Source organism: Pararge aegeria, chromosome 2 (assembly GCF_905163445.1).
Source record: "Pararge aegeria chromosome 2, ilParAegt1.1, whole genome shotgun sequence".
Lineage (NCBI taxonomy): Eukaryota > Metazoa > Arthropoda > Insecta > Lepidoptera > Nymphalidae > Pararge > Pararge aegeria.
The window spans coordinates 2,078,883-2,104,917 of NC_053181.1; the positions used below are offsets into that span (position 1 = coordinate 2,078,883).

The window sequence follows — 26,035 nt, forward strand, 5'->3', positions numbered from 1 at the left end:
AATAACCGATAAGTATTAAGATCTTTAAACTCTGGAAACAGCATGTTGCATGGCAGCAGTTGCTTGCTCTCCAGTTTCACAATCATACGGATTTGTTCTAAGTTTTCAAGGTTTTATACGAAGCTGCCATATCCAGCTATATAACTATCGTTTATCTTTTTTAAGCTCCGAACCTACTACAATATTTTACGCATAAGTTTCAATTAGCTTCATTGCTTCGAAATTTATTGTAGGCACCGCCAGTAGCGCCGTGGATGGACCGATTAAAATCGATTCTTAATTCTTATAGTTTAAACATTATGTAGGGATGCCTCTTACTCCGGAATCTTGCATTTAGACAATTCCACTCATGTGGAATCTTGATACTTCTAAATGTTTTAAAATGATCTATTTAAAGAGTTCAGCGTCCGTACGGAGGAAGGGTATGTAAAAATTGCAGTTTTTTGTTTCGTTGCATTCGAGACATATACTCAAAATATTTAAACAACTAAGTATATGTGACTTGAAATATTATAACAACCATTACAATCCAATGTTATGTAAATTCAGAGGAACCGAAATTTTAAATGTTCATTTGAAATTTTGTACCCTTTAGTCTCTAAACGTCACGTCACGTCACATTCTGATATCTGATTAAATTTCTAGACATATTATGTGGATAACATGGCAGATAAACAACCTTTCATGGGCCTGCTTAGAGCGCAAAAATAATACGCGACCAAGACAAACAAATCCATTGTACTTACTCAAATTTATGTATAAGTATTATGAGCAAATGAAAAGGATAATCCTCTATCGATAGCGAGCATGTTGCATCACTACAGCCTCATTAGACCAGTACGGACTCTTCGTGCACGGGAACGACACGTCGATTCTACGCCGAGGTCTCATGTGAGTTAAACCACTTTGTTTATAACCACCGGCGTGGAAAAATCTGGAGACAGATACTTCATATCAATAACCAATAACTCTTAAGTCTGTTCTAAATTCAAAATCCCGCGTTCGTCCAGGAATTCATTGCATTGACGCCTTTTCAATCCGACGTTAATTCGTGTTAACTTTAATCTTATACAGTTCTTTATTCATCAAGTTGTATGTACTAGGATAACGTACACATTCGTTGCTGTAAATGTAAAAATGTCGTTTTGAAGAAATTTTGCTGGTACTCAGTAAATACTGACAAAGTAAGGAAATAAACTGAGCATTGCTTTGCGCCTCCGCGCTGCGCGCCGGTTCCGACATATTATTTTAATATCCAAAATACAACTTATTGAAGACGCATGAAATATGAATGTTCCATTGAAAATAACTCTTTCGTTCAGAATTTGTAGGGATAACAACGATTACGACGTTTGACGACCACTCTGGCATAGTGCTGTGCGTTATTGTCTATTAAGAGGGAGGTCCCAGGTTCGGTTCGATCCCCGGGATGGGAAATTTGGAAATTTAACATTTCTGAAAGCTAACGGCTGAGCATTGATTCTCACGGGCGTCTTAGTGGATTTAATGTAGTTTCACAAAAAGAAACTAAGTTGAGGTTCCCCCTGCGCGAATATTACCATAGGAATCATGGTCTTACTGCATTATTATCCCTGGGAATTTAGGGTTGTGTGGCTAATTACCAACCGACTGGCAAAGTCTTGCAACCAGTCTATTTAGCGTTCCAGTACCATGTTAGAAACCGACGTAGAAAACGACTAGAGGGATGGCAGTGGCGTGCACTCCATACATGCACAAAAGCACTGCATACCCTAACATTGATATATAACTAGAATAGGAGGAGAATTTGTGCCGTTTTATGCAATTTTTCTGGTGTATGCATACCCTGGTAAGAAACCCAATGCACGCCACTGAGGGATGGGTATAATACAACTGTCACACCATCTTCGCATTTACTACCAGGTCAGATTGGAGTCATGGACTTTAAGTGGAATTAAAAAAAAGTAGATTATTGCTTGTCTATAAGATTAATCACTCTTGCCTTGAAGGTACTCAAGTTACATGTACATAATATGTGAATATAATGCTATACTTTTGCAGGTCGTACTGACGATGTAAACAAATTAAATTAACAACTCCAGTATAATTATGTTATTATGTTTCTGAACTACGCAGTCGTGTCGTGTAACCGTTGGAGGCTAGTGTTGTACTAAGTGCAGTTCATTGTTAATCTGTGTTAAAGGGACAAATCACAAATCATATTTTTAAACGAATAATTAAAAGGATTTGTACTGTAACATGACTACAGTTAATCTTACAATAATTATTGTGAGGTGTATATTTATTATTTGTAAGTATTCACCCATTTATTAGCCCGCACTTACGATCGGAGTAGGCTGAATTTGACGAATTAGACAACTAACCAATGCGGTCTGTGAATTTAAGTATTTTTGTTGCATCATCTCCAATAGGCTTCTCCAAAAGCCCACCATCTCGCACCAAAGTGCCGTGGAGGTTTTTAGCCCTTTATTTCTTCGTCTTCTTGTGTAGTTTAAGGGCTTTCCGAAACGGCGCGGTGCACGGTGGCGGAGTAACTACAAACGGGCAGACTCGGCTTTTAAATAAGAGCTAACCATCATTAACAGCCAGGTTAGAAAATCGACATCATTCTTGGGGAGGGCCAGATCGATCCCCAGCACCTCAAACTTTTAAAGTTTCAAGCAATTTAATATCATATAGGCAGTGGCGTGTACTTCATACATGCACAAAAGCTCTGCATACCCAAATTTTTTTGTATAACTCATTAATGCGAAAGATTGTTTCATTTTATGGCATCTGCCTTCTTCATGCATACCCTGGTAAAAACCCCTTTGCACTCATACTGCATATAGGTGAAGGAAAACAATGGGGGGAAAACCTGCTGAGGACTCAAACCCTTCTCATTCTGAGAGGAGACTCGTGCCGTTTGTGACCCGGTATATAATAATTTTATTTCATATTGTCAAAGTCAAAGTCAAAGTCAAATATTTCTTTATTCAAATAGGCACATAGATGGCACTTTTGATGCGTATATTACATGTAAAATATCACATAGGAGTGTGTTGATGGCGATAAATAAATTCGTCAACTTAAAACTAAAGCTACTTTACATTGAAAAATGTGTATACCAGGAATCGTAATAACTTATTTGAAAAGGTAGACAAGTTACACTTACGAATGGATACTTGATAAAGAATTTACGATTGCGAGCGTATAAATTGAAAACTAAAGGCCCGACATCTGAAAGGTGCAGTCAGTTCAAGTGTGACCAAAAACTGAATAACTATTCCGAAGTTACTCCTCGTTTACTTTTAAATACAACGGCGCGTGCATTAGGACAAGTAGACTTAAGGCGTAAATTATAACGCAGCTAAAGATCGTCGGCGTGAATATCATTAGTTTCGTTTCGGCCCTTAAATCTCGTAACCAGTAACTGTCTAACAAAGGGTAAACTGTGGTATGTTGGTATTTTGAAATGGCAATATGGGCACATAGCCAGTGGCGCGCATATGCACAGGGTATGCAGATGATATAGAATGAAGAAAATCTCCTGTACGAGTAATAAAAACTTAAGGGTAGACTTTTTATAACTGTTACCATGCCTATCCGTAAGTTTTTTATAACTCTGACTGGAGATTTTTTCATTTTATATAATCTGCCCGCTTAGTGCATTCCCTACATGCACGCCAATGGTACTTACTACACCCATATAGTACTCGTTAGTCCCCTAACTTGCGCAAACCGGTCAGAGCAGCCTTTAGGACAAGGCTAATAAATAATGAATGAATGAATGAATGAATACACTTTTATTGTACACCACATAAACATAACAAATTAAGGTATACAATTTGGCGGCCTTATCGCTACATAGCGATCTCTTCCAGGCAACCAAAGGCGCTAAAAACAGCTCAAGTAGAGAGGAGGTATAATATAAATACCATAGACGCCAGAATGCGCCAGAACGAAAGATTAGCAATCACACAACTGTTTTGGACATAAGAAACTTTTTTAAACAATTCCAGATATTTCGACAGCCGATTGGCGTAGTGGGCCCTTAGTCTAAGGCCGTGGGTTCGATTCCCACTGCTGGAAATCGTTGGTGTGGTGACCATTAATGTTTTTCAGTATCTGGGTCTTTATCTGTACATAAGTGTCTATGTATATTATTCCTAAATATTCATCAGGTATTATAGTACCCACAGCACAAGCTACGCTTACTTTGGGGCTAGATGGCGATGTATTGTCATAATTGACGGCCGAGTGGCGCAGTGAGCAGCGACCCTGCTTTCCGAGTCCAAGGCCGTGGGTTCGATTCCCACAACTGGAAAATGTTTGTGTGATGAACATGAATGTTTTTCAGTGTCTGGGTGTTCTGTATATTACATATATGTACTTATGTATTATAGAAATATTCAAGTCATCTTAGTACCCATAACACAAGCTACGCTTACTTTGGGGCTAGATGGCGATGTGTATATATTAGTATATTAATAAATATTTATCAAGAATAGCTATAAAAGGAACGGAATTCGATGGTTTAGCATAGGTACTATATTTTGGAATGAACGTCCCAGTCAGCTGATATTACAAACAATACATAAATTTCGGAAATAATGTGATATATAAATCTATCTGGTGGTGGTTTCTTTGGCGTGGATATTTTGAAGTGAAGTAAAAGCTCTTTGGCAGTGCTCCGGGACTTCATAAAGATTTTTAAAACTTCGCTTCGTACCGAAGAGTGGCAATAAGACCCTATTACTAAGCCTCAGCTGCGCGTCTGTCCGTCCATCCGTCAGCGGTATCTAATGACATTTAACAGAATGTTCATTACTATGGCCACTATAACAACTAAATTAATTTAAAAAAAAAACTTAAAATTAAAGAAAAACCAAGATACAAGAAACCCTAACGCTAATTTTGTGTTTCTAATTTCACCTCCTTACGGAATCAACCAAACCACCACACCAAAAAATCCGACAAGATATATATTTTTTTTCTCAAATTGCGTTTATGATTTGCGTGGAGCAAACACTTTTCCTTCGAATGCATCATAACACCATGAACCGTGACGTAACGATGCACGCTATGAAGGAAATACACGTTTTATGATTCACCAGCTGTAATTGTAGTACATAATCTAAATATTATACAAGTTACTACTCATTGTTGTGAAGTGGGATTACCTTTCGTCATAACTCGGTCGGGAAGCCTTTTCCGATTTGAATATCTATAATTACAAAATGGCTGGCAATTTCTTAACGCAGATCACATATTATCGTAAGATTTTCTTACCTAACGGATTTAGTGAAACGTCATCAAAATGAACAATATTTACTTCTAAGTGTAAGACAGTTAATACTAACCCTAAAGTTTAGTTTGAATTTAACAAGTGTAGTTAAGTAGGTACTTACTTATAATACAAAAACATGTTCAGGTATTTACGTTTCATTCAAACATATGTAAAAGTTGTTGTTGTGTTGGATCGTAAATACATGTACAAGTTTTTGTATTATTTTAGGATAAAATAAAAGTTAAATGAATAAAGAAGTTATGAGTTTGTAAAAAAGGCCAAAACGCCTCGTAACCTTTTTATGAAATGAGCACGTGAAGGAAACCTTAGTGTTCAGCTTAGCATTGTTAGCATTATCAGCTTATAATATATTAACTCTCTGCTATGTTTAGAAATTTAATTAGTCTCACCAAAATTATCAATTCGGCAAGTCCGGCATGCTTTAGAGGATTCAGATGACTCATCATTTAAAAAAATAGAGCGGAAGAGTTACTTTTGTAACAAAAAAAACCTGGCTAAGTTTGTTGTGGGCTCTTCTTAGACCAGGGCGCGTTTGGAACCCTCCTAGCTTTAGTTTTAAGTCAACGAATAGGTACAGTTATCACAATCACTAATATTAGTGTAACATATTAATTGTATGAACGCTTCATAAGTGCCTGTAATAAGGTCTACATGAGTAAAATATTTTTATTTTACATATTTTAATTTTTAATATAAAAGGACATGCCCGAAACATTCCACGTACGCATATACGTAAGAATGTATAAAATATTAAAATTGGAAGATGAATTAATAAGTAGTTTTTAAGCTCTCTGAACTTGTCAGTTTTTATGACAAAACAATAAGGAATGCAAGATTCATTCTTCAAATTCCTGTCGTTAAAAAACGAACATGGTTATATTCTTGCTTGCATCGTTTTGGAACATCATTGTGCCGATTTCCATGGACACTACCCAAAAAATTCACGGTTAGCATTGTGAGTGTACACAATCGATTTGTTAAATCGATCGTCTACTTGGGAAATGCACGACCATTTTTTCGTTATCATTTCCAAGGTGCTATTCAACAATAGAAACTATTGAAAACAAAGTATCTACCTATCCGCTTAGTGCGATTTCTAAAATTAACAATCAATCTAACGTTCACAAAACTAATAAATTAATTTGTATACTAAAATAGTTTGCAATTTTTTTTTAATCATTATTCTTCCTTTTTCTCTCTACAAAATAATAAAGAAGACAAAGAAAAGTAAAATAGAATAGGGAATAAAATTAAACAACTGAGAAACATCGCAACTGAGAACGTTATACAAATACTTACTTTTACAATCTTTAGCTTTACGTGAGTATAACACCTAGTATAAAGATACTAGGTGACTAGGTGTTATACTAGGTGTTATACGTAAACAAAATTTTAATTATTGCCTCTCTGAGTTTAGGATTTAACTACGCTATCAAACAGACACGTACTTATGTTTAATGCTTTATTTTTTTTATTATACTATGCAACCGCAACTTACCGACGGCCGATTGGCGCAGTTTGCAGCGACCCTGCTTTCTGAGTCCAAGGCCGTGGGTTCGATTCCCACTACTGGAAAATGTTGTGTGATGAGCATGAATGTTTTTCAGTGTCTGGGTGTTTATATGTATATTGCTATTATTTATGTATATTATTCATAAAAATATTCATCAGTCATCTTAATACCCATAACACAAGCTACGCTTACTTTGGGGCTAGATGACGATGTGTGTATTGTCGCAGTATATTTATTTATTTAACTACTTCATCATATTGATTTATTCATTAACAACCAATTACCGGCCTACACGACACAGATCTCCTCTCATTTTTATGTTTTCATTCAGAATTAAAAGTCTGTAGACCGTCGTAGTCAACCACGCTAGCCAAGCGCGGATTGGTCGGCAGAGCTGAAAGTTATATTTCAAAACGCACATAATTCCAAAATGTATCGAGGTGGCACGAAACTCAATTATCCTTCACCACATTATTTTAAACGCGTGAATTAAAAGTATAGTTTATCTCACTCTATAATTAATCTATGTTTTTAAGAAACGACGTCGATCCGTCGACATTCAAACCAATAGTAACTGTTAAGTTTCTTGCCGGCTACTTCTTGGTAGAATATGTCTTCCGAACCGGTGATAGAGTCACTACAAACAGACATACTTGACGTTTCAAAAGGCCTGTGTATATTAGACCTACTATAAATAAATGAATATGGAATTTATAAATAAAAATAATTTCGAATTCATTTAGGTAAAACCATAACTTAACACGACGTAGCTAATAAAATAAAAACTCAAAATGATAAGATACATTATTTGTCCGCGCCCCTGATCTGAAAGTCTGTGGCCTACCTAATATGTCCTTCAATCAACCAATCATGAAAACTTGTTCGTAAAGCTACATGTGGGTACTAATTGCGGATTATACTCGTATTTCACCCATCGATCACGCACGATTCGTTATAGCGTTCAGCATAATCCTATACAAACTATTTGTGGGCAATATTGATAAAGGTTATTTCAGAACGTAATATGCACCTATGTATTCAGAACTAGCAGAATTTCTGTTTACTGCGGTTTGTAGAAGATAATTCATCATATCAATCCTTTACCGGCCTATAAGAGGGCACAGGTCCTCCCACAATAAGAAGGGTTTAGGCCGTCCACCACGCTGGCCCAGTGCGGATTAGTGGACTCCACAAGAACATTATGGGGAACTCTTAGCCTTTATAGCAAGTGATACTTTATTATAACTTAGAAAAGTTAGAGATCCGTGCTGGGTTTCGAACTCGGTCCCCCGAAAATGAAAGGCGGAGTCCTATCACAGTACATTATAAAACTCCCTGTGTTAAAATAAAATATCATCGAAAGTCTGTGACTTAATATGGAAGTTTCTGGAAAATTCTGGCGGGAAACGGTCGGTGCCGGTCAGCGGATGACGGCCATTACTGCGATTGTCCCGCCATTCTGGCGGATTACTCGTAATGTTATTGTGAGACGTTTTTATTCTCTTTCGTTGTATACCGCTTTTGTGATTTTATAGGTCGATCCATATAAATGTATTTGGAGTTCCCACCTGCTTCTACTTTTACCTGTAAGAGCTAAGAGTAGAACTTTTCAACTCTTAGTCTGCCTGAGCTCTATCTATATTTTTTATAATGAAACATAAAAATTCAAAAAACGTTTTATAAAGTAACGTTTATTCAATGTGAAAAAATTTGAATTTAAAAAGAAAGTTTTGAATATTTTGGCCTAACTAGTCCGCCATTTTTTTTAATAAAACAGTGTCCATAATGATCGATTTAATGCGTAGTGAACGCGTGAACGAATTATGAGAAAAAATAGCGTCCGACACCTTTACCAGGCTCATTACTAAAATAAATAGCACAAATTTTACAAAAATTGCGTCAAAATTGACCTGAGTAATTAACTAAGAATAATGTAAGATTATTAACACATAAGGGTAGGATGAAAGTGTGTAAAGATTTAAATAATAATGTCGAATCTAATAAAATCTGTTGCTGCATACAACGTATGTTGGTACAAACAGCTGGCAATGAAGGACAAACAACAATAACCATGTGTTACTGTGGCTCGTAAAACTTAGCATCAACATCACATAAAATTATAGATACCTACGAACGTAACATAAGAATTTTATACACGATATCGTTACTTATACCAAAGAGAGCATAAAAACTGCGTTAAAGACTCGGTATACCTTATAACATAATTATATGCACCGCCTTCCTCTTGTCTTGATCTGTATTTTAAGCCATCGCTTGCCTCGCTATGTAGCGATAAGGCCCGCCAATTGTATACCTCGTGTAAAGGAGTAATTTATAATTGTACCTGTATTTTTATGTGGTGTACAATAAAAGTATTAACAGAACCCATAGTGCTTTAGTTTGTCTAACATTTGGTCGTCCATATAAAAAACCCTAGTTACGTTAATGCTGTTGTGATGTGTTTTTGCTTGCTTTAACCTAACGTGCTAGGTTTGTGCGAGCGGGCACTTTAAATTCCTATTTTTATCGAAATCTCATGTATCAAATCCTTTTATTTCAGGTACAACTAATATGGGTGAGACAGTGAATTAAAGAGTGAACCGAAAGTTGAAAATGGCGCGTCTGACTGCACTAGTCCTCTGCCTAATCGCATCCGGCTTCTGCTACGGATTCAATGGCGACAGCTTCGAGCTCGAATGTCCTGATGAATGTGACTGCCACTACTTCCGTATCAATTGGGTGACCGATTGTTCTGAGAGCAACCTTACGGAGGTTCCTTATGATGAACTAAGTCTCAGTGTCTATATTCTGGACTTAAACGGGAACAATATAACGAGCCTCCAGCCTTTTCCGAGTGATATAAAGATGAGGAGATTACAAATAGCGAATAACAGACTGACAAAGGTGGAGAGAGACGCTTTTCGTGGGCTCGATTACTTGATTGACATTGATCTGTCCGGAAACAATATAAGTTACGTCGATCCGGAAGCGTTATCGTAAGTTGATTTTTATTTTTTACAAGCTTGTTGTTCCGGTAAAAATATTGGTTATTGACTAGTGAATGTGATACATTCTTATTGGTGTTATAGTAACAATGCTTGCTGACTTCATCCGTGACAATTTATCTTTCTTAACTTTGCCACGATCAGTTCAGCGGCTGTGCAACCAATTGATAAGAAACACTTTCATCATATCTACCGATTGATGTCTACTGCTTGACATACCTTTGTCTTTTTTAGACTTCCAAATTCCACGGTCTTGTTTGCGCACAAATACGCATGAATAAAACTTAAGATATATTATAGTACGTTACGCGAAAACTTAGTTAGCCGGCATGAAATGATCCACGAGTGGGTTTGTTCAGCCATAGAGAGAGAGTTAGAGTTAAAAAAATTTGTTTGTGCCCTGAGTTTTCAAAAGATTATGTTGTCTCCTAAGATAAGTGGCTAGTCACAGAGCTTTTTTACGAACACAGTTATAACATATGAATAAAAATGATGATGTTATTGATTAGAATATTTGCTATTACTATATTGATTATGTGTTTACGTGTAATGGCATTTTCCCACGTTCCATTGTACGATTCTGCAGCTCACACAATGGCTATTACGACAAAATTGAGGCAATTGCTTTAGACTCGTTGCCGACAAGTGACAATTGCGGCTCGTGATGCCAATATTAGATAATGGTCCAGTAAAGAATGCAAATTGAATTACCGCTTAGACAAGCTGTGTCGCTGTTTATGAACACATTTGGGGGATAACCAGTCGCGTGCATACAGGGTACGCACAGGTATGCACTAACCGGGCAGTACGAGTTATAAAGTACTTCAGGGTAGGCATTGTGAGACTTATAAAAAGCCAACCCTTGAGTTCTTATTCTCGTAGCAAAATTTTCCTTTATTTTATATCATCTGCATACCTTGTTCTCTGTACCCGCTATGCATTCCATTGGGGATAACCGTATTGTTTTGCATAGTATCATTAATGTCTCTATGAAAATAAAACATACCTGATTTACGTTGACTTACTTGATTAACTAGAGATCAGAATCAATGTAGATATTTTTTCTTAATTCCTTATTTAACAAGTAGATAATTTAGACAACATGCTGCTCATTTGTCTTGAAAAGTTAAATTTAACGTAAAAATTAAACCTTTTATTGCCGTGACACGTCCTGTTAGTACACTTTCTTCCAATTGTAATGGAAATAAACGCAGTCACGAAACAGCTCGTGCAAAGAAAAATAATTTATTTCGTATTTCAGGGACTCACATGGGCTACTTAATGTGGAACTTCAAGATAACCCACTCAGTGTCGTCGAAGGGCCATTCCTCATTTCCGGCACACTTCAGTTCTTGGACATCAGCAACTGCAATATTTCTTTCGTAAACCAACAGTTCTTTAACAACATCACTTCTTTGAAGACTCTGGACATCTCAAACAATCCCCTTGGGGCCCTGCTAGAAAATGGAGTCTTTGACTCGTTAACCAGTCTCGAAACTTTAAAACTTAATGATTGCAAGCTATCGACGCTTGCAGAAAATCTCTTCTCTGCTTTAGTAAATCTGAAAAATTTAGAACTAGCTGGAAATTATTTAATGAACACCAACTGGCCCGAAGTATTAGGTACATTAACTAGACTGGAATATCTTAATTTGCGAAAGTCCGGTCTGGTGTCACTATCGGAAGATACATTTTCGAATTGCACCAATCTCGTTTCACTCATTTTAGCTGAAAACGAACTACGTGACTTGGATGTCGCAGCAACGTTAGGCAGTAGCGTTAATCATTTGGAATTACTAGATCTATCAAACTGTAAGATACAAGGTCCAATTGGCGGGGATTCATTTGCCAATTCTTCTAGATTAAAGAGTCTCTATCTTTCGGGAAATCCTTTATTTGCACCAGATTTACAAGAAGCATTGGAACCACTTCCAAAACTGGAAAGGTTATTCTTAAGTAATTGCGGCCTTCGTAATTTGCCAGACAGTTTTAACGTATTCGAAACCCTTCTCGAATTAGACATTTCTCACAATCCTTTAGTAAATGTGTTTACAAAATTACTCGCTCCTCTAGAAAAAATAGAGTATCTCAATATGGGCTATAGTAATCTATCTTACATCGGCCCACACACATTTGCGCATATGACGTCACTGAAGAGATTAGTTCTCTCAGGTAACGATCTTCTCTCGTTAGAAGCTGGTCTTTTTGGAAACCTTACACAACTAACGACTTTAGAATTAGAATTATGTGGCCTAAAGCGACCATTAAATGCGAATGCGTTTTTCAAAAACCTGACGTATACTGATTTAAGAGAAATAAGGCTCGGTGGCAATCCACTCGTGATTCCTTCTGCAGGTCCCTTATTTCCAAAACAGTTATCGCAAGTGACTGTGCTGGATTTGAGCAACTGCAATATTACATCGCTTAACCCAGACGCGTTCAAAAACACCGAAAACCTGACAGAACTCAATTTGGCTGAGAATCGACTTAAGTCCGGAGATGGAACTTTAGCCTTCCTGGAGCTACTACAGCTTCTGGAAAAAATTAATTTGAGCAACAACAATTTGACAACAATAGATCCTCAATTCTTCGTCAATAATCCGAAACTGCACTCGATAAATTTGATCGGCAATCCGTTCGTTTGTGACTGCAAGATTGCAGAAATGTGGGACTGGGCGAACATGATAAAGGGCGATCTAGACGTTCTCATCGGAGCCAAGAGCGCTGAGAAAGACATCGTTGTGAAGGGAAACAAGAAGAAAAAGAACCTTTACTGCCGTTACAATGAGGCCCAGCTCCGTAACATGACTCTCACTACCAACAAAAGTGTTCCGGGTCGAAGACCTTTTGTAAAGCCCCGAGAATTGACTTACGCGAATAGAACGTGGGCAAAATACGTAAGAGAGTCAGGATGTGAACCCGTTGTCAAAATACTAAGACCAGTAGCTCTTATCGCGGATATGTTCAATATACAAAATGTGGATTATGCGCCTACAGCGGCGTTTATGCTGGCTATGATCGCTTTAGCTTTCGGCATAACCACAGTTATAATGACTTTCAGATTGTTCCAAAAGAAAAAAATAATTTCAGAAATCGATACAGTAAATAACAGAAAAGAGAGATAGTCAAATGTTATAGCAAATAGACCATTATAATTTATACTTAGTATTTAGGAAATACCTGCTTTTACGACAATTCGGATAAAGTACTTTCCGAATGTCTGTATTTAAAAGTCGATTTTATCATTGTAATGAAATAGTAATATTTTTATAGACAGTTTTTTATTTTATTTTAATAATTATTTTCAGTATCTCTATATTTCTCTAGAACGGTATTGGAAATATTATAATAGCGATTGAATTGTGTAATTTATTTTCAGACGCATGAGTGTCTTACAGACTTTCATGTATGTGCAATTTAGCGTTGGTTTGTTTTGCTTTTTTTTTTGCCCACATGACTTTTGCACGCTTTATTACATGGATCGATCAGGACTTTGAGAGCAGTACTTTTAGTATACGATTTACTGGCTCGCTTATCATAGAGTCGCTTTGGAGTATCGAAACGCTTTGACGTTAAAGTAAAGTCGAGTCTTAGCTACCTCATTTTAGCTCAGATAAAGCGACCCCAGAGTGTTCAAGTTAACCATATAACAGCCTAGAGAAGTGACGTTAAATTTGAGCATTAGGACAAAGAAGATACCTAAGTTCCATTTAACTATGTCATTACAGCCGCGCGATCTTTAGTATGAGTTGTACACGGACAGTATTTTCTAGGATCAAAACGCTACTTCAAAATAGAATGTACGTAATATTTCTTGTTCTGAAATCGTAGTTTTATTGATTAATGGAGTGAATTTTCTTAGGCGACTTTTATATAAATCTTGGGTCAAAAAGTAAATTGGATATTACAATGACTTTATGAAATAAATAAATAAAAATAAAAATAAATAAATAAACTTTTCACGTGTATAATATAGAAGAAAGATGAACGCAGACAGTAGTCATATGTGCAAGTTATCAACGCTTTACATATACTTTTTATATACGCTCTATGTATGAACATCTGAGGTACCACACTGAGCTATGTATATAAGGTACTACGCTTTGCGTAATAGACGCCGTAGATACTATACGATTGATATTATCATCAATTATGTTCTTTAGTATCGCTTAATAAGCTGAGAAGTATAGATAAAGCGTGAATGGCGATATTTATATGAGAGTTTATTGAAGAAATTTCACCTTTTACGTGTACGGTGCTGCATGCGCAATTGCACGCCTCATCAGCGAAGTTACTGTCAGTTTACGGACACTGAGTGATTCTCCAACTTCAAATGTCACTCTTTTTTATTCTGTATTGCTTTTATAAGTGAATATAAATAGACAAATGTTGAGAAAACACACTACTTTTAACACTCATGATATTTCAAAGCTCTTTATTATTTAAACTTATCAAAAAATTGTTTAAAAAGTTCTGTCTTGGACGTCCGTGTGTCTGTATGTGCGGATCCCGTATCTTGTGGTCACGATAACGAGCGAAATACTTACTTCACTTATCGAGGTGTTTTTTTTTATAGGCTTCAGTATTTTAAGGAATGGAAGCCTAATACTTGTCACGGTATAATTAAATGTAGTTTAATTATTATTTACAAATAATCATAATTTTATTTAAATGAATGAGATAATAAGGCGTGCACTTTTGGATTTTCCAACTATTTTAATATATCCGTCGAAGCTCAGGTTGTCTGTGTAAACGAACTTAAACTTAAAAACAAAAGGGCATTAGATCGACTTTAGTCTGACATTACAGTTTTCGATACTCTTTTCTAAACTACTCCGGGGAATGCGACCATATAAATCTCGTACTAGCTACTAGGGTATGGGTTTAAGGTAGCTTAAGAGTATAACTTAGTTTACTTAAATATATGTATCAGTGTAGTATGTACGCATCTAATATTGCTAATTCTGGAGTACGCAATCACTGAGTTTACATAAACAATCCAATACATTATTACATAGTTACAGGGGCTTACTACCATCGCATGACTCGGCATTTCTTATTTATTTTTTAAGTTTTATGACTTACCTTGACTTTACTCAAATAAGGATTATAATTCTGTAACCAGAGCGTCAACAATGTTAAAGTATAACGTGCTAGGGTTCGTTTTTTTGGAATTAGAATACCTGATGACTCCTGTAAGACTTTAATCTTCTCTTCAAAGTTCCAAAATAACAAAACACACATATAATCGCAGGTCAATCGTAATCTAGAATGAAAGCCGAGGTCACTATCTTTCACCATAGTTCCTAATAGTAATATATATACTTATTTGCCAATCCTCTGTTCGCTAATATATATTACTTTATTATTTTTTTATTTGCGTAATTTTTGTTTATATATTCGTATGTAGTTCTTTGAATGTAGATTTGCCTATTTGATCTTGCGCATGTTGTCCTAATTATAAGGTTCTCTGGCAGAGATTCCTTCTAAGCGATAACGCCGCCTTTTGTATTCTACTCTTTGTGATTCTCTCTATGTCTTACTATGTACTGTGTGTACAAATGAGGAGTCCATATAAATAATATAATAAAAAAAATGTTTCTTAAATCAACGGTAGCAACGCCCGCTTTAAACTACGTACCTACCGTATGTTCCGATTTTTCCGTTTTGAAAAGAGTGGTGATAGTCGGAACGTGTCATAGTCAAATATTTCTTTATTCAAAAAGGCACATAGATGGCACTTTTGATGCGTATATGACATGTAAAGTATGACATAGAAGTGAGTTGTTGGCGTGGCATTCACAAGCTCGCAATAGACCCACCAAATAAACACCAATGTCTCTCTAGAAAGAAAACGTAAGCATATTGTGTTTAGTGTAGATATTTATATGTATTTTACTAGTCAAATTAATGAACAGTATCATTGCGTATGTTATTAATGTAATTTTTAATCAATTTTGGATCGCACTTCGTGCAATCCTGATTTTGCCTTTCAGTATTTATGGAAATAATAAAATTCGTATTCGTTTTCTTAAGTGAACGTATTGTGTTTTATTGAACCGCCCTGTGTCCATCAATCTCGGTGTTAAGTTACACGTACCTACCTGTTATTCCAACTGTAACACAGTAATGCTGCTTGGCACTCCGCAGTGCTGACAGAGATAAGCATGGCGCTAGTAGTCCTTCCGCGGACGAGCTCTGTCACAGAAAGGTACTATGCTTGCTACTACTAAAAGATCGTACAAATTGTATACTTATTTATCTTGAACATGAGGATCCATTTGACTGACTACTGGTTCCTTTTTAAAAATTATTTCAGCGTTGGATATTTATATTTATATTGGATATTTATCGAATAAGGTAAGGCTATATATAATCACGCTAAGACCAATAGATGCTAAGAAAAACGGTTTTTTATTTCTTTGCAGAGCTTCCGCTGTGTGCGCTGCGTATGCGGTTAAAGTTTCGATAAAATCGTGTATGACAAAGTTTTTCCGTTTTAAAAGTTCTAAAAGACGCGACAGCATATGGTTGACTTATGACGAAGTCGCTAGGGACAAATATGTTACCTTTTTTCATAAAGCCCACTGTTAGTTTGTATAGGATTAAATTTAGAAGATTAAAAAAAAATGGGTTTGAAGAAGGGGGCTTCAGGAAGCAGTTAACACTTATATACCTAGTTCAATAAATGTCACAGGTGTTGCTCATAATATGAGCCTTGGCAAATGAACGAATAAACGGACATACCGACTGAATAAATAATACAAATGTTAATGGTTTTATTGAAACCGCGATAGGAAGGTACCTTCCTAGTTAACATGAATCAAGCACGGTTAGAAAAACCAACCAGAAACTTCGGCATGGCCATCATTATAAATCAGTAGTCGTTTTAAAATCAATTGAAACGAAGAAAAAAGAAAAATTAAACGATGATGTTCGAAGTCTATTGCGTTCACTATATTTTTTAACAAAAGTAACCATCTTTCATTGATTTCAAACTTTTCAAAAAGCGTCTACATTTTTAATAGCTGAAACATATCCAATTGGATATGTACCTATAGGATATAGGATATATTATAGGATAGGATGAATAAGTAGTATTCACAGAATTATGAACATTCAGAAACCGTGTACGTTGAATTTATATTCACTTTGCTATTCACAATTGATCCGTTTGAAAATATTGGAAATAAATAATCCTAATTGATTATGATATTTGCCACTAGCTGGCGTATGAGTCAAGAAGCGTGGAGTATATGACATATACTTACGACAAATCCAAATTATTAATTTTAAATAGCGGAAACTACACAGACTATAGTAAGCGTTTCTTCCGTCAGAAAAAAACTCTCAGCTACTCCCTAGTCGCGCCTAAAGAAGTTTTACCAACTTCAAAAAAAAATACCTACGTCTAATCAATAACTTTATAAATACAGTGCGATACGTAAACCAACATTGGAGCAGCGGGCCTTAACTCTCTTTCTCTCTCTAGAAAGAGACCTGTACCCAGCTTTAGTTAGCCTGATAAGGATGTCGGATACCACAGCACAGTAAGTACATATAAACGAGTAGTTGGAACTAATATCAACAACATTGCTTAGTTATTTTGTTACAGCCGGGTCATAAAAAGTACAAAATTGCCAAATGCTTCTGCGCAATTCTCAATTAGTAAAACCAAGTTAAAATGCAACGATTTCAACTAATAAATTATCTATATTATTGAACTTATTTAAATAGCTAAGTTTTTGTTTAGATTTTCTTTAAATATTTATCATCTGTTTTTGTGATTAAATTTCTTCAGAGTTGCTTAGGTTTTCACAATGCCACGCTAAATTGGAATCAACTGTTTTTATTTACTTTACTACGGTGTCTGACTTCGTTAAGAGTTCACGATTTTTTTTACTTATTTTAGGTATAAGAAACTATTACTATCACGTAACACATTGACAGAGAAAGTTGTATTGCATAAAATGTTGTGGTAGATTGATAAAACAATAATAATGCCTATTTTGTAGATTAAAAAAACGTAAATATTTTTTATAATTTTATATTTTTATGAGCTTTTCACACTGTGCCTTAGGTACCTACTTACAACGGACAACACTTATAATTACAATTAAATTAAAGTAAAACAATAAATAAATTATACATTCTATCAGCTTGTTAATTTTTCGCCTTTTGAAGTACTAGATTTTTCTATAAAATAGTTTTCTTTGTACATTTTTTTAATGGTTTCGGGACTATGGTCGCTTGCCATAGCGGCTAATTCACGATCCAATAACCGAGACACCCTTATGGGCTCGAACCCGTATTGATAATGCGGCTCCAAAAATTGTGTTTTAGAGTAAGTCCCTGTTCCAAAAGCGGAACTATCGCTTGGTTTTTCCTTGCCATAGTTATACTCGTCTAAGGGAGTAATCCTGCTTGTAAATTTCGCATACTGTTTTTGTGGAGCTCCAGGATAGCTAAAAGAAGAGCCTACAGTGAATTTCGCGCTTTGCTGGTTATCTGAATCGTCTTTGGCATAATATTTCTGCGGTTTGTGCTCGTTATAACTGTCGTAATATTGTTCCTTTTGCTTCTTTCTATCGATTAGGCTCTGGGGTCCGCTATCTGCATAGTCTGTATAGTAATTTTCATTTGTTTTGTCTCTGGTGTCTTTGTAGTTTGAGCGCATTTGTGTTGGATATTCGTCGCCTTCGGCCTCGTATTGTCGTAATTGACTTTTTTCTCCGTCAAAATCATTATGGAATCGGGCAACACCATAGTTCGCTGGGTTGTAAATCTCTTTCTCTTTGTCAGTGTTTCTAACGGACGACTCATATGCAGGGAACCCATAAGCTGCATCTTTATATGCCTGCTCGAAATCATCCTCACTTTCTTCCTGCTTCTTCACCATCGCTTCTATGAGCTCGTCGTTAGGTTTGTATATTTCTTGAGGGGGTTTCGGGTGATCGTCCTTAATTATTATACGATTAGATTTTTCTTGAGACACGGGAGAAGAATAATACGATTTAGGATAATCATAACGCACTTCTTCACTCTGAGGTTCTGGGTGTGACCTATGTTTATTGTTTGAGCCTCGTATGGGAGCATGAGGTTTATGCGTTGGTAGTATTGTTATATCTTCTTCATACTCGGGAACTATAGCTTCATACTGCTTTTCTTCCTGTTGAGGTGACGACTTATGTATAATGGGTTCTGGAGATTCTTCCTGTGCCTCTACATAAGCATTTTTGGGATTTTCGTAGTATGCATCCTGTCTGTGCTCAGGTTCAACATTTTCCTTTGAATTCTCATAGTAAGCTACTTCTCTATGTTCAGGTTCAGGTTCTTCTCTATAGTTTTGGTCGGGTTGATTGTAAGCCTCTTCTGCTAACTCGTGCTTTGCATTATCATGTATTTTTTGTTTTTGATCATGTTTCTTATGTTGTTGATATTGGTTCTGCTGTGGTTCGTGATGTTCGCGTTGTTGTGGTTCGTGGTGTTGGCGTTGTAGTGGTTCATGGTGTTGGCGTTCGTCGTGTTGTTGTTTGTATTCTGGGTGGTATTGTTGATGCTGTGGTTTCTCGTGCTGTGGACCATGATGTGAACCGTGATTTTTATTGTAATCTAGGTGGTGTTGTTTGTGTTGTTGTTGTGGTTGATGGTGTTGATGGTGATGGTTTTGTGCTTGGTTTTCATGATATTGTTGGTGTTGAGGTTCGTGATGTTGTTGGTGTTGGGGTTCGTGGTGTTGCTGGTGTTGAGGTTCGTGATGTTGTTGGTGTTGATGTTGTTGATGCTGCTGTTGTTGCTGATGTTGTTGGTGCTGATGTACTTGCTGATGTTCGTGTTGTTGTTGTTGCAAACGTCCTTCTTCAGAGTCACTTTCATTTGGGTCATCTTCATAAATTTCTACGGACTCTATAGGGGACTCAGAATTATTTTCCTCGTTCTGTACATCACTTTGCTCCTCAGGCGAAAAGTGGTAAATAAGGTGTTTCGTTTTCTCTTTATTATCCTCAAGATACGCTTGTTTAAGTTTAGCAGGCTCGTTTGAGTTATGCACGTAGTTATAATGCACTGGCTCCTTTTGTGTGTGTTTCCCATAAGAATAAGTCACCGGCTTCATCTCAGTTTTCTTCTCATAGCTTACATGAACTGGTTTCGACTGGGTTTCCTTATTGTAAGTCAGTTTTTTCTCTGTGTACGTCTCTTTGTAATTTGGAGAATTAATCTCATAGGAAATTTCAGGTTTGACATCACTTATAGTGGGAGTATGGTTAACTTCGATCTCGTCTTGAGCGATCTTGGGTTTTTTTTGTTTCTTGATCTTTTTTGTCGTCTTCCTTTTTATAGTAACAACTTTTTTCTGATTTAATTCTGGCAATTTTTTATAAGTAACTGAATGTATTTTTGGCAAAAAGTGTTGCACTTGTGGCACTAATGGATTGTCAAAAGTCAACGGTTCTAGCAATGTCAAATCAAGAAGAGGCACTGGTGGTTTAGTGATCAAATTTACGACCGTTTTCTTGCCATTAGTAAAAGAAGTAATCGTAGTTTGTTTAGGTGCATGTACCAGAGGTAAACTTTGTTGATTTTCTTGATGGTCACTAGCTGAAATTTTAGGATCCCCTTGTATTATTTGGGGATTCGGTTCCTTCCAAAATTGATTATATTGACCGGCCTTGAGAATGTTAGCGTATACATTGTTGTTGCTTGTAGATTGCTGCTGAGCGACGGGTTGTCCATTAGCCTGAGGTTTCGACGCTGGTGCCGCAACTAGAGTCCTTACATTCTGGGCGTATACTAACGGTTGTTGGGCACCGAATGGGTTTGCTTGATGATTTGAAATGGCTTGCAAATTAGCTAATCTGAATGGTGTTGTTCCGAAGAAGTGGGTCGCTTGTCCATATTGAGCGTTCGGGGCAGCCGCTACAAAGGGCTGGCTAAGATGTGCCGGCAGCTTCTGCAGTGGCACGAATTGTTGAGGCAATGCAGCCTTGTACGCGTACGCTTGCGGCGCCTCCACGAGTCGTTGTCCATAGGAATCCCTCAAGTAATTGTTTGTGCTCTGCGCCAGTATTCTCTCTTGATTCAAGGGAACAATTTGGTTGAAATTCGGCGCAACGAACTGCGGGACGTGGAAGGAATAGGCCGCGTACGGGTTAGCACTGGCGTACGAGTACACATTGCGATACTGTTGGGGCACACTTTCGGCACTGACATTATCTATAAGTCCAACACTGTTAGCTGCTTTAACGGCTTTTGCTGAGATCTCACTAAACGCCACGCAGCACAACACTGCTATTAATACCTGGAAAAGAAAAAGAAACATTAATTTGGTACGCTGGAAAATTTACCCTTCAGCCTAAATGAACTAGGGAAAACACACCTCCGTGTACATCTGCTTGGAATTCCTTCAAGATAAGTCATTAAAAACATCCCGGATCGTCACAGTTAAAGTAGATACACGAATTCACTAAGTACTTAAGTTTATCTAAAACAAAAAAACACTATTTTGGTTTGCAAAACTTGTGAGGTTAGGTTAAGCAAGAATATTTTTGAATTTCTAATAAATATTATTAGTTTTCAGTAGTAGCAGAGCTTTTTGTGACAGCTCGCTGCGTTGCGCTCTGAACAGCGTGTGTGCCGTTGTAACAGGCACACGAGGTTTACCAACGCTGATGGACACAGGTTGCCCGTTGCAGAACGTTTTCTGACATGCCTTGCGAAGTGTAGCTCTGTTTATAGGCGATGGTTTTCCACTTACCAACCTTTTCACTTCCCATCTGCGTGTTCCGACAATTATAACTATATATTTTCTTTTAAAAGATAGTGCAATATATGATATCTCATAGTAATACTACCGGTTCCGAAGGTTAGCGTGCTCATCGAGCCACGCCAATTCCTTAACTATGTATCGAATCAAAAACCTTGTGATCCGTAGTCAAACATGCTAACCGTCGTCACCCTTAACATATTAAGGATTAGGAGCTAGAATCCTCCACGCTGCTCCAATGCAGGTAGGCGGGCTGCTTTATCAACAATAATATAAATCTAATTAAATTAATTTACCTTTCTCCCCATCGTGGGTGACTTCGTCTACGGCTGGTGGGAGCGGCACTGGGCCGGCGCGGTCTCTCCCCGCGCTTATAACGTTCAAGCGGCGGTCGACTTTTCCCGCGTTATATCATCGATACTAGATGACTGATCTGTAAATGAACTTCGTACAAAGAGAACTACCGAATTTGAACGGAAGGTATACAAATGGACAATAGGTCGGTCTAGTCGTAACGCTAAATGATTTGTAGGAACCGATTCAAGCTCTAGATTTTGTTTGTTTTTTCAAACGGTCGTAACAGCATCATGTTTTGTTAATACATTTGTATACCACCAACGAGGTGGACGGACGACATCAAGCGCGTCGCGGGTGTCTGTTGGACGCAAGCGGCACGAAACCTTGGAATTTGGAACTCTCTACAAAAGACATAAGTATGTCCAGCCGTGGACCTCTATCGTTTGATAAGATGAACTGACACTAGACAGTGGACAACATAATCTTTTGGGGAGACCGAGTAATATCCTCAGCACACACTTCTAACTTTTCAGAATTATGTGCGTTTTTTAATTGAAGCAAATTTGATATCACTTCCTTTATGGATAAAGGCAAAACATCGCCAAAAAACCACAAATCCTGAGACTTGGAGGTTTGATCGCGAATTCGGAATGCTCTAAATCTACCAATTCACACATGGCCAGAGTGGTGAAATATGGCTTTAGCCCATCTAATTCTGAGAGGAGACCCGAACCTTATGAATGAATATACTTTTATTGCACACCACAAAAAGTTCATAGAAAAAATAAGAAAAGTATAATAACAAAACAACGTATACAATTTGGCGGCCTTATCGCTTCATAGCGATTTCTTCCAGGCAACCAATAGCGAAGATAAAAAACAGTTATAGAAAATAGTTAGGTGGTGCATAAATACATATACTTACCCATAAAATAAATATTTCATTACTTAAATATATACAAATAATATATAAAAAACAATATTTGTAAAGATAAATAAATAAATAAATAAGTTACTATATAAGAATGATAATTACTCAAAAATACCTTATATCGTAGTGAGCGGGTATTTGGTTGACTATTATTATGATGATAATAGTTAAAGAATGATAAAAATCATGAAACATACAAAGGCAACCGAAAACCCTTCTTTTTATCTGCTCTTATCTACATAGTAAAATGCAATGCACATAAAGCTGTTCAAAATATAGTTACAGAGGTGTAACATTTAATTCTACCATAAAGGGTTGCCTGGAGGAGATCTCTCAAAGCAATAAGACCGCCTTTGCGCATGTTATATATATTTTTGTTACTTCTTGTTTTAAATTTTAATTTGTGCAATAAAGATCTTCTATCTTTGACGGCCAATTGGCGCAGTAGGCAGCGACCCTGCTTTCTGAGGCCAAGGCCGTGGGTTCGATTCCCACAACTGGAAAATGATTGTGATGAACATGAATGTTTTTCAGTGTAAGTGGGTGTATTATAAATAATTATGTATCCTATTCATAAAAATATTCATCAGTCATCTTAGTGCCCATAACCACAAGCTACGCTTACTTTGGGGCTAGATGGCGATGTTTGTATTGTCGTAGTATATTTATTTATTTTATCTTTATTTATTATATACTAGCTGACCCGCGCAACTTCGTCAGCACCAAATCGGTTATATCAGGTGTTTCATATGCCTTGCTGTTATCTGTGAAGAATTATGTCCTTGATCTTCGACAACATTCATCAGATCTTCATTTAAATTAGACAATACATGCTTGGTAGTATACACTGTCAAATAAAAAAAGAATTAATAAAGTCGGTGCGAATGTAACGGAGATATGAAGTAAAATTGATAAAAAAAATCATCCCATTTCCCGGAGGAAACCTATTGTTTATCGGAATAAAAATTATCCTATATGTTGACCCGGGATATCAGCTACCACTGTACCAAATTTTATTTCAATCCGTTCAGTAGTTTTCACGTGATGCCCGGACAGAAAGACCGACAGACAGACAGACAAAAATTAAATAAAACTCTTTTTTGGACTCAGTATCTATTATAAAGCATCCGGGGGATGCTTGTTTGTCAAAATGTTTAAAATATATTAAACTAGCTGTTGCCCGCGACTTCGTCTGCGTTTGATTTTGTTTTTAAAGTATTCAGTATCGCTAAGCCTTAAATGATTATAGTAGTATATATATATACTACTATAATCATTTGACTGTCAATTAATTATAGACAAATAATTTGAAATAAAATAAAATTGCGACTATAATTAAAGATCTAAGCTATCCTATCTCTTAAGTTGGACCTTATTTAATTCAAAATCGGTTAAGTAGTTTAGGAGTCCATCGCGGACAAACATCGTGACAGGAGATTTATATATATTAAGATGTACAGAAATCTTCCAGTTACAGTTTTATTAAAAGTATAGATTATTGTTATTATTTAGCATTAGGTGGCCATCTGGCTTAGCCTGTTAATAATAACTATAAAAAAAACCTAAGTTATCTAAACACCAATGCCAATACAGGTTAAAACGAGAAAGTATTAACTCAATGTAACAGTAGGTTATTTATTAAGCTCAAACTTAACAAAAGACTTTATAATTAATTAGATAGTAGTGCAGTTAAAAAATGCTGTTCTTATTCTTTTTATAAAATAAATTGGAATAGCATCATCTTATGTAAATGATCGCTTAATGTACCTTCACAGTGGATGTAGAGTTATTTATTACATAAAAATGGGTCTGTGTCCAAAAAAACCATAACAAAATTCTTTGTTATTATTGACAATCCTCGTTTGATAGGTTTTCGTAATAACAAGATTACTTTAGCACAGTTTATTAATCATACAGTTCAGCTGTCCAGCCGATGTAGGTTAGTGAGCAGAGCTCATGGCTCCATGGCGGGCGCGACGGCGAAAAATAAAACAATCTCTTCCTTGGAATCATTTTCGTAATTTGTACCTACAATAGATTATTTAGAATACTATAACGACAAAATCTATAAAAAAGCAAGACATTTTCAGATTAGAACCACGTAAGGTACTTACTTATAGCCCTTTTAAAAACTTACAATTTGCTCGAGCACGCACGTTAGACAATTAGGTACCAGAAAGAGTGTGGACCATTTCCTAACTTACGACTTATTGTTGCAATGGTCGCTCTGTTTCTTCGCACTATTCTCACATTGCGTTGCGTCTATAAAGTGGATATAGCCTAGTGGGTAAGGCTTCGGTTTCCTTTCCAGGGGGACTGAGTTCAATCCCCAGCATGCACCTCTGACTTTTCGAAGTTTTTCTGCGTTTTTTAATTTAAGCATTTAAATATCACATGCTTTAAATGTAAAGAAAAACATCGTCAGGTAACCTGCTCGCCTGAGAGGTCTCCAGAAAATCTTATAATGGCGTGTAAAGTCTACAAATCCGCAATTAGCCAGCGTGGTGGAGTAACAGGTTGTTGATGATGATGTGAGCCCTCGGCCTAGGCGAATTTGTGCAAACCAAAACACAGCAACTATCTAGATATTCTGTAAGTACTGCATGCTTGTTAACCAGCGACTTTACGGTATTAACACAGCTTGCAAATTACAACAGGTTAAGCAAAAAAGTCTCAAATCATTTAGTTACATGCTAATTATTTACTGTAACTTATCAAAAATATTGAACGGTGAATTAAGAGAGTAGGTACAGCTTTTGCGGATTAGGAAATGTTTTGTGAAACTACGTTTTTCTTGGAGCTACGGTCAAAAGGTCAAGATTTGACACCCTTTTTATAGGGTTACCTACCTCTGAATGGTTATACCATCACTTTATTGTCCGTGAAGGCCCTCTCCCAACCCTAAAAATAGAAATGCTTTCAAATCCATTGAATTAAGAACATACGGAATCTTCATTCAGCCAGTATTGTATGCAGTGCATTGTGTCCAAAAACAGTGAAAACGCCCCACGCGCGTCGCACTTTATAACCGCGGAATTTTCATTTCTCCATTTGATGGTGAACGCTTAGAACATTAGAGGAAAAATAATTACTGACAACTGCTAAATGGAGTATGGAGTGTTCGAGAAACCATTCTAAAGTGGAGTGGTTTTTGATGCATCAATATGTCGTCTACACGGTTTCTGTATGATAATAATTCTGTGTTCAAAGCGATCACTGCCTGATCATGAAATAT

At 36.6% G+C, this 26,035-nt stretch overlaps 2 protein-coding genes across 3 annotated transcripts; one reads left to right on the forward strand and one right to left on the reverse strand.

Annotated features, from left to right (window-relative positions):
- Positions 1-786: 786 nt before the first annotated feature.
- Positions 787-13,084, forward strand: LOC120629217 (insulin-like growth factor-binding protein complex acid labile subunit). 2 transcript variants are annotated; one of them, XM_039898087.1, is made up of 3 exons: positions 787-891; positions 9,364-9,799; positions 11,070-13,084. In XM_039898087.1, exons 2-3 carry the CDS (start codon positions 9,417-9,419, stop codon positions 12,931-12,933), a joined length of 2,247 nt encoding a protein of 748 aa, XP_039754021.1. In that variant the 5' UTR covers positions 787-891; positions 9,364-9,416; the 3' UTR covers positions 12,934-13,084. The 2 variants fall into 2 exon arrangements, with proteins under 2 accessions (XP_039754021.1, XP_039754028.1); XM_039898094.1 differs by lacking the exon at positions 787-891 and adding an exon at positions 2,135-2,290.
- Positions 13,085-17,963: 4,879 nt separating this feature from the next.
- Positions 17,964-21,889, reverse strand: LOC120634699 (protein split ends-like). The gene is made up of 2 exons (XM_039905470.1): positions 21,869-21,889; positions 17,964-21,107 (listed from the first exon to the last, which is right to left on the reverse strand). The coding sequence occupies exons 1-2, from the start codon at positions 21,878-21,880 to the stop codon at positions 17,964-17,966; spliced, it is 3,156 nt and encodes a 1,051-aa protein (XP_039761404.1). The 5' UTR covers positions 21,881-21,889.
- Positions 21,890-26,035: the final 4,146 nt, after the last annotated feature.

Bases quoted from the DNA above. Each gene is read 5' to 3' on its own strand.
- LOC120629217 (XM_039898087.1), top strand. From the start codon at position 9,417: ATGGCGCGTCTGACTGCACTAGTCCTCTGCCTAATCGCATCCGGCTTC. The intron at 9,800-11,069 runs GTAAGTTGATTT...TTCGTATTTCAG, and splicing joins GTCGATCCGGAAGCGTTATC to GGACTCACATGGGCTACTTA.